This window comes from Chrysochloris asiatica, unplaced genomic scaffold, assembly GCF_000296735.1.
Source record: "Chrysochloris asiatica unplaced genomic scaffold, ChrAsi1.0 scaffold00001, whole genome shotgun sequence".
Taxonomy (NCBI): Eukaryota; Metazoa; Chordata; class Mammalia; order Afrosoricida; family Chrysochloridae; genus Chrysochloris; species Chrysochloris asiatica.
Window position 1 is genome coordinate 10,041,685 of NW_006408519.1, and position 9,773 is coordinate 10,051,457.

Consider the following 9,773-nt stretch of genomic DNA (forward strand, 5'->3'; position numbering starts at 1 on the left):
TTCTGTTGGTCTGTTTCTAATTGGTTGAGATGCTGAGTTAATGTGTTAATTTTGGTTCTTTCTTCTTTTTGGATGTGCTCATTTATTGGAATAAATTGTCCTCTCAGCATCGCTTTTGCAGTGTACCAAAGATTTTGCTATGTTGTGTTTTCGCTCTAGTTTGTTTCCGGAACTTTGTGAGTTCACGTTTAATTTTTCTATTACCCAGTCACTTTTCAGCAGATTGTTATTCAGTTTTCATGTATTCTATTATATTATCTTGGTCTTCTTATAGCTGATTTCTAGTTTTATAGCATAGTGGTCTGAAAAGATGTTTTGTAGTATTTTGATGTTTGTAAATTTATGGAGGCTTGCTTTGTGAACTACCACATGGTCTGTTCTGGAGAATGTTCCATGTGCACTGGAAAAGAATGTATATTGTGCTGTTGTTGAGTTGAATGTGCTGTACACATCTATGAGGTCCAGTTGGTTGATTGTGTTTAGTTTCTCTGTGTCTTTGTCGAGTGTCTTTCTGGTTGTTCTCTCCCTTTTCAAAAGTGGCGTATTAAAATATCCCACTATAATTGTAGATTTGTCAATTTCTTACTTCAATTTTAGAAGGGTTTGCTTTAGATATTGGGTGCTCTTCCATTGGGAGCGTAGGTATTTATTATGGTTACTTCGTCTTGCTCAATTAACCCTTTATCATGAGCCAGTGTCCTTCTTTATCTCGTATGTCGGTTTTTGCCTTACAGTTTATTTTATCAGAGATTAGTATTGCCACTCCTGCTTGTTTTGTTTATTATTGCAATTACCTTGGTATAATTTTTTCCATCCTTTAACTTTTAGTGGGTTTTTTCTTTGTGTGTAAGATGCGTCTCTTGCAGGCAGCATATTGAAGAATCTTGTTTTCTTATCCATTCTACCAATCGCTGTGTCTTCACTGGTGTATTTAATCCATTGACATTTAGTGTAATTATCGATAGGTATGAATTAATTGATATCATTATGTTAATTTATTGTAATGCTGCTTATTCCTGTGTTCTGCATGCCTTCTTGTGCTGAATTCATGCTTTTTATGTTATCTCTTTTCAGTTTCTTCTTAGTTTTAATGTTTCCTTGTTCTACTTGGATCTTCATTTTCGTGGTAAGTTTTGAAGTATTAGCTTTCTTTTGGGTTATTCTTTAGTCTATTAACCTTTCCCTCCATTTAAGACAGTCTATTGGATCCTGCAGTCTACTTGACCTCCTCACCACCTGGATCTCTTTCTTTATTTTTCGCTTCTTTGACACTGTTATTATTTTGATCATTGATGGGCCTCACAGGTCCTCTGAATCCATTGTTGTAATTTTGTTCTGTTCTGAACTCTGCTATCTGTCTGGTGGTGTTGCCACATCTGTCAGTCTTTGCTTGCTGTCTGTTCTTGTTGGTTTTCATTCCGAAGAACTTCCTTTATGATGTTTTGAAGCGCTGAATTGATTTTGACAAAATCTCTTAGCTTCTGTTTATCCTGGAATGTTTTGATTGCACCATTGTATTTGAATGGCAGTTTTTCTGGATAGATGATTCTTGGTTGGCAGGTTTTTTTTTTCTTTCAGCATTTTATATATGTCTCCCTGTGCCTTCTTGCCTACGTGGTTTCTGCTGAGAAGTCAGAGTTTAATTTGATTTGCTTGCCTTTGTAAGTAACACTTCTCTTTTCCTTGGCTGCTTTTAGGATTCTCTCCTTGTTTTTAGGAGTCCTGATGTGGCACTGTGGGCTAATGCGTCACACTGCAAAGTCATTTAACTTCAAGGTCGGTGGTTCAAGCTCACCAGCTGTTCCTTGGAAACCCTATACAGGGTTGCTATGGGTCAGAATTGACTAGACAGCACTTAACAACAAATTAACAACAACCTTGTCTTTGGTTTTGGAGAGCTTGATTATGATATGTTTTGGTGATTTTCTTTTGCGGTCTATCCTTCCTGGGATTCATTCAGCTTCTTGAATGCTTATCTTCTCATCCTTCAAGATGTTATAGAAATTTTCTTCTGGAAGATCCTCAACTATCTCTTCAGTGGACTGCTGTGATTCTTCCTGTTCTGGAATATCAATAGTTCTTAAATTATTCCTCTTCATGTTATCCAGCATGAATTTTAGACTCTTCAGATTTTTTAATCCGTTTTTCTGCTTGCTTTTCTATCTTAGCAGTATTGAGAGATTTTTCTTCCAGCTCACTCCTTCTGGCTTCCATCTCTTCAATTCTACTCCTTTGCCCTTTCAGTGTATTGTCAATTTCAGATATTTATTATTAATCATCTGCACCTCTTTTTGCAGGTTTTGAATTGTTTCCAATGTTATATCTAGTTTGATTGCTCCTGTAGTACTTTCCTGACTTCTTCCTTATTTTCCTCCATCTCTCTGTGGAGCATTTAAATTTGTCTGCTTATCATTCTTGTGAATTCCTTCTCAGGCAGGTCCAAATCCTGTTCTTCTTCTAGTGGGAAGTCTGTGTCTGCTTCCAGCTCATTTGTCTCAGTCACTCTTTTCTGTTTTTGGACAAGTGCTGAGATCTTTTGTTTGTTTTTCTTGGACATTTTCAGTACTTAGGTGTGTTTTCAATGATAAAATGAATGTATGTTGCTGTGTTGTTAAGCTTACCGATTGTCTCCTCGTGGACGTGATCTGGAGCTAGGCGTCCCTTTTCACGTGTAATGCCTAGCAGGTAGAATTGGCTCCTGTCCAGATGGTGGTATATCATGGGGTATGCTTGTAACTTGGCTATATGGCCACGATTGCTGTCTCTTCTTGGGTAATGTAGGGAGAGAAAGCGCCCACCCCCAGGAAAAAGTGAGACAAAAAGGACCCAAAACAGAAACAATATAAAAAGAGAAACAAAACCAAAAATAAAACTGTAGCCAACTGACCAGTAGCCTTTGCTGCACAGATATAATGCTGGACCCTTTTGGGGGTGCGCTCCCTCCTGCCTGAAGGTTTCCAGGCTGGACATTAAGGGTGTGACAGGGGAGAGGAGGAAATAAAGGTGTAAAATCTGTCACACCTCTTGTTCCAGATGCTACTCTGTAGTTTTTAGCACCGTATTACTCTATCAGCCTGGCTGTGGTCCCACCCTCTGATCTCAGCCCAGGCTGAGGGGCCCATGGGGAGTGTCCTGATTGATTCAGAAATTGCCGTACTTTCCTTCCACAGTCAGATTTCTCCATAGATAGGTGTGGGAAACTGATGCCCGCCCCACGCCTTATATTAGATCCAAAACTATATAGCTGCTCCAGGAAAGCACCTTCTCTGATTTTTCTGCGCCTCTGCCAAGGAACCTCCCCTACCTGCCTCTGCTTCTCCCGCCCCCAAACCAGAAATCCCTGATACAATACTTTTAATGTACAAAATTATTTAACCTTTATGAGGTCTAGATGTTTGCTATATTTGATAACCTATTGATAAACACTAAGTCCCACAGCATCCATTTCTTTTAAGAAGTTGTGTTTTAGCCAGAGCTAAAAGCATGCCCTCTCCTTAGCCATTATCTCTTCTTAGTTCTATGGATACTTCAAAAAATTTGTTAAATAGTTACATTACCTTTCAATTCCATTTTTTCATGAACATTTAGAAGTTCTTGCTAGTTTCTTTTAAGTCATTTTAAGAAGCCCTCTTGGCAGATTGGTTAAACGCCCAGCTGGTAACTAAAAGGTCTGTGGTTTAAGCCCACTTGCCTACTCCATGGAAGAAAGATATGGCATTGTGCTTCTGTAAAGATTTTATTTTTGTAAATTCTGGAGCTCTTTCACCCTCCTATAGGTTTGCTATAGTTGGAATCAATTTGATGGCAATGGGTTTATAAGTTATTGTGGGTTTTTTGAAACCTACCATTTAGTTGATTCCTGTGGAAGAAGACATGGAGTCCTTATTTCCTAAGTTCTTGCATGTTGATCACAATTTGAGTACTTTATACTTGGAACTGATTGTAGCTGGATATAAAATCTTTGGCTTTCACTTTCTTTCCTTGAGTGTCTTAAATGTTATTCCAGTTTCTTCTGGCATAAAATACTGTCATAGAAAAGTCTAATAATCATCTAATTTTCTTTCCTTTGTAAGTCAACTACTCTTCCCCCCCCTCTTTAGATACTCAAAGTATTCACTCTCCGCCCCCCCCCTCCCCTTTTTCAAAGTCTAGTAATTTAGTAGAACATCCCTTGGCATTGGTCTTTCTTAGGTAATATTCTCAGTGTATTGTATGTTCTTTCAGTAAGTATATTTAAACCTTTTTTATTATATCAGAATTTTCTTGGATTGTAGTTTTTAGTATTTGTCCTATTCCTTTGCTTTTGTTTTCTTCTTAGGGAATAATTCCTTTTTCAGTATGTTGGGTATTCTTTGCCTTTCTTCGATATTTGTCACATTCTCAAACCCTTTTGTATCTCTTTATTACTTTTGCATTTCAAAAGTTTTCTTCTTTCATCTTCTGTGTTTATTTATGCTTCGTTTCCTATTAGGTTAGCTTTAATTTCTAAAATTAAAAAATAAAAGTTTTTCTTTTATTTCTGATCCCTTGCTGAGTTCTTAGAACTACTAACTTCAGAAGCTTCACATTTAGATTAATGTTGTAATTTCATGTCTTGTATTATTTTCCTAATTTCCTTAGCTGATTTTGAAACAGTAGATTACAGTTTTGATCTGTTTTGTGGGTTTGTCTTTGTAGTATGCTTTCAGTGACTGTAATATTCTATTCTTTATTCTCTTATCTTTCAATAACTTGATAAGGGATTTTACCTCAGTACTTCTTTGTTACTCATTTCATATGATTTTAGTTTTCTTGAAACTTAGATGAGGTGTGGTATTCAGTGAATTAAAAAAACCTTTCTGAGAGCTCTTTCTTCAGTTGTATTTGTTGTATAGTGTTAAGAAATATGACTCATTTTATGAGATTTGTTGGTTCTGTACCTCTTCTTGTTGTATCTGTGTTGCTGAATTTGTATTGCACTTCCAACAGCTTCTCAATTTGGAGTAGCATTGTGGGTTAATGTGCTAGACTGCAAAGTCAGTTTGAATTGCAAGTTCAGCGGTTCAAGCTCACCAGCTGCTTCTTGGAAACTCTATGCAGGGTAACTATGTGTCAGAACAAACTCAGTGGCACTTAACAACACAAAGGAAAGCTGGAGTCCTGGTGTCACACTGTGGGTTAATGCGCTGGACTACAAAGTTGGTTTGGACCACAAGCTCACCAGCCGCTCCTAGGAAACCCTATAGAGGGTCACTGTGGGTCAGAACCAACTGGATGGCATTTAATAACAATAACAACTAACGAAAGCAAACCCTTACTGGTTCAGTTTTCAGAGTTCACATAGGCTCTGAACTGGTCCAGCCCATTTTGATGTCAAATTCTCTCCTATTTTAGGTGCTTTTTGCAGATCCGCTCGTGGTGTTGGCTCTTCTGTTGCTGGGTCTATCAGATGCCACCTGTTTCTTCCTTTAGCTTTCTTCCACATAGATCCTACCATTCATCTCATGTAGCTGTTTGTGATTCACCCTGACTTGGTTTATCTACGGTGTATGGGAATCCTTTATACAACTAGGTTTATTGTAAATACTGTCTGTGTCTCTAGTTGAGATTGATTGTGAGTAGTTAGAGATTCTGAAAAACTGTGTTGCTGCCACTCCACCAGTCATTTAGAATCACTTCCATCTGTTCCCTGCCCCGCACCCATAAATCATTTGTAATTTTTTTGTATCAGCTTTCTTGCTTTATTCTGTTTTTATAGTCATTGTGTAATTTTTGTATTTCTTTAGATGGTTTTACTAGCAAGGAGGGAAGCTAATGTTTACTGAGTTCCCATTTTGTGCTAGAAACTTTGCTGAGAGTTTTATATATATTTCATTTACTCTTTATTACAAATCTCCTATTACAGTTTTCCTAGAGTCATACTCCATACATTCCATGTTCCGATTATCAGTGGATATTTCCAGCTGTTTCTCTTCATTTTGAGTTGTGCCCCATCAGCAAATGAAGGTCCCCAGGGCTTTACTCCATTTGCATCTTCACGGCAACTCTACTTTGAGAAGGCAGCTCTTCACTAGTTGAATTTTGAGTGCCTTCTAACCTGATGGGCTCATTTTCCGGCACTATATCTAATAGTGTTTCTCTGCTATTCTTAATGTTTTTAGTGACTAAATATTTGGAAGTAGTTCATCTCTCCTTCTTCCTAGTCTGTTTTCGTCTGGACACTCATCTGAAACCCGTCCACTGTGGGTGACCCTGCTGGTATTTAAAATACCCATGGCATAGATTCCAGAATCACAGCAACTCACAAGCCACCACAGTATGACAAACTAACAGATGAGTGGTGGTCAGTGTGTCATGCGTTCGTTCGTTGTTGTTGTTGTTGTTATTGTGAAGTGTCATCGAGGCGATTCCGACCCTTAGTGACCCTGTATAGGGTTTCCAAGGAGCAGCTGGTGAGCTTGCACCGACCTTGCAGTTCAAATGACTTTGTAGTGTGATGCATTAGACAACAGCACCACACCAGGACTCCATTCACAGGTAGGACAAATAAAGCACATGTTTGCTAAGTTGTATGAAGTCCATGTTCTTTCCACTAGACTGTACATCTTTCTTGACTGATGTCTTTTACTTCTTTCCAGTTTATCTTCTGGGTTTGTTTGTATCATCTATCTATCAATCTAGCCATCTTTCTATCACCAGAATGTTTTTTTTCTAACTTGCAGGTTTGAACATGTTCTCCCCACCCCCCTTTTTCTTTTGCTTAATAATCTTTACTTGTTTTCTAGCACTTTCAAAAATAGACTTCAAATTTGTTTTACTATGAAACAATAGCTCTCTTATAATGTGTTCTTTTTAACTCCCTCTCCATTCCTTTTGTGGTTACACTGTTTCTCTAATACTGAATTATGAGAAGTTCTTCTGTGTGGAATAACTTTCTTTCTTGTTTGCCTCCTGAATTACTCTTCAGCCTGTAAGGCTCACTTCAAAGAGACTTCCTAGGCAGAATGAGAGGCAAGCTGTTTTCCTGGGGTGCAGAAGAAGGAATTAACTGCATGTTAATTTGTAATGATTCTCTAAGACTGTTTTTGTAAGTTCACTGAGAGTCTACTTTCAGATTTTGAGGACTTTTCTTTTCCAAACTTTGAATTACAAGGGCTCAGATAGTATATATAAAAATAGTGAAAAATTGTCTGTGCTTCTCTCTTATTATTTTTTTCCTTAGGGACCTAGCACATTGCTTGTTTAATTCATCAGTTTAACAACTATTTAATTCAATGATTTAACTCTCATCAACATCTGTTACTGTAGAAAGGAGAAGGTGGTATTTCAGATAAGTATGAATATAAGCTTTTTGAGTCAGAGGAGTAACAAGGCATGTGTATGATTGGTGAATCAGTTCATTGGATCTTAATTGTGTAAAAAAAAATGTTTACTGGATTAGGTACTATTTTAGAATAACTTATTTTTGTTATTATCAATGGTAATTAAGGCTTCCACCATTCCCTATTATATTGAATTGTTTTCTGGCCTTCTTCTTTATTATATGTATATATTATATATAGAGACTCGTGGTATGGTGCTATAGGATCAACACTGGTCTGTGAACCACAAGGTTGGCAGTTCAAACCTACCAGCTATTCCTTGGAAAACCAATTACAAGATAGCTATGAGTCAGAACTGACTCCACAGCGCTTTAGCAACAACATCTGTTTATATACAGATACACACAAAATATTTCTCTTGTTCTGATTTGCTTCCTGTGTTTTTCTGTACCTGGTAGTGTATCTTTATATATCTTTTGTTCCTTTGTAATAATACTGTTGCTACAAAGGAGTTTTGTTATGAATATCCCTTTGGTGCTAATAGTCTAATATTATATCTAATTTTTATAATCCTGCATCAGTGGGTGGATTTAAGCACCTTGAATATTTTGAGGTTTTAATGCAAACTTTGTTATCTGGGGAAATAAGCTTTACCTTTTATCCTGAAAGTAATCTGGGACACTGTAAACAGTGAAAGATCTGTGCTTCTCTTGTATTTATTTACCCCCCCCCTCCCCAGGGGACTAGTTATATTGGTAATTTACTTCCTCTGTTTAAGTTAAGATCCATAAGGTAACTGTCCATAAGATAGTTAAGATCCAATGTGCTTAAAGGGATAGCGAGTCATTTTTTGTTTATTGAAATGAATTTTCTATCTGCTAAAGGATCTGTTGTGCTTTATTAAATTGACTTTCTACTTTTGTCAGTTTGTCTTAAGCTGTCATCTTCATTGGTTTGAGTGTATTTTCTTCACCTTAAAAGTTTATCTTGTGTCTTGTTTGCCATTGATCAGATATACTTACTTTATTTTGCCAGAAATGAGAGATAAAATGAGAAAATGGAGAGAAGAAAATTCCAGAAACAGTGAGCAAATTGTAGAAGTTGGAGAAGAGCTGATTAGTGAATATGCCTCTAAGCTTGGAGATGATAGTAAGTTCTTCTTAATTTCTTTATTGTATTCAGACTCAGCTATCTTGTCTATTATTATTACCTGCATTTTTGTTTGTCACTTGTTTTTGTGTTTTTTAGTTTAAACTGCATATTTATGAATAATGTTTTTCCTACTTTCATTTCAATCTGCTTGTAATTTCATGTTTCAGAATTTAATGATAAATCTTGTGAAGGATTTGTAATTGCTGGCAGTAGTGAAGCTATCTAATACAATCTTTGCTTCATGTTTACACGGCCACATGTCTGGTTGGCCAAAATTATTTCATGAAGAAGCTTTTTAGAATAACAAAGGTATTATTGTTAAGTTTTTACTTTGCAGGATATTAAAATATTTTGCAATGCTGAAAACGTATAATGCCAAAAACCAAACCTGCTACCATCGAAGTTGATTTCAACTCATAGCAACCCCACAGGACAGAGTAGAACTGCTCTATATGGTTTCCAAGACTTTAAAGTCTTTCTGGAAGCAGACTGCCAATTGTTCTTCTGTGAAATTACTGGTAGTTTTGAACTATTGGCTTTTTGTTAGCACTGTGCCACTAGGGATGCTTTCTTTCCTTAATTCCAGAAATAATTCAGTACCTCAGTTTTCAATGAGGTGTTATGTTCTTTAATATATGAAAGAACAAGAATAATTTGCAAATATTTTTATTTTATGGAATTTTCTATTAAGTTCAATTTCTTTCTATATATCTAGTTTGGATCATATATGAACAAGTGATGATTGCAGCTCTAGACTATGGTCGGGATGACTTGGCATTGGTAAGTATTGAAACGTAAGCGTGTGTGTGTATATATATATATATATATATATATATATATATATATTACTACTATTGCCATGCTTGAGTCCATCGATGCTGCCACTTGGCCAATCCATCTCATTGGGGGTCTTCTTCTTTTTCTCTGACCCTCCACCTTACAAAACATGATATTCTTCTCCAGTGACTGGTCCCTCTTGACAATATGTCCGAAGTATGAGAGATGATGTTTGGCCATCTTGACCTTCAAGGAGCACTCTGGCTACACTTCTTCCAAAACAGATCTGTTGGTTCTTTTGGTAGCCCATGGCACTTTCTATATTCTCCTCCAATACCATAACTCAAATGCATCAATTCTTCTACGGTCTTCCTTATTCACTCTCCAGCTTTTGCATGCATATGAGGTTATTGAAAATACCATGGCTTGGGTCAGGCGCACCTTAGTCCTTAAGCTGACATCTTTGCTCTTCAGCACTTTAAGAAGGTCTTGTGCAGCAGATTTGCCTAATGCAATACGTCGTTTGATCTCTTGACTGCTGCT

General features: G+C 36.9%; 1 protein-coding gene across 1 annotated transcript in view; it reads left to right on the forward strand.

Annotated features, from left to right (window-relative positions):
• EMC2 (ER membrane protein complex subunit 2) overlaps positions 1-9,773 on the forward strand; it is an 81,513-nt gene that overhangs the window by 22,087 nt on the left and 49,653 nt on the right. The window contains exons 2-3 of the mRNA XM_006830642.1: positions 8,337-8,450; positions 9,169-9,233. Coding sequence (XP_006830705.1) covers positions 8,337-8,450; positions 9,169-9,233 — 179 coding nt within the window. The remainder of the gene's footprint in view (positions 1-8,336; positions 8,451-9,168; positions 9,234-9,773) is intronic.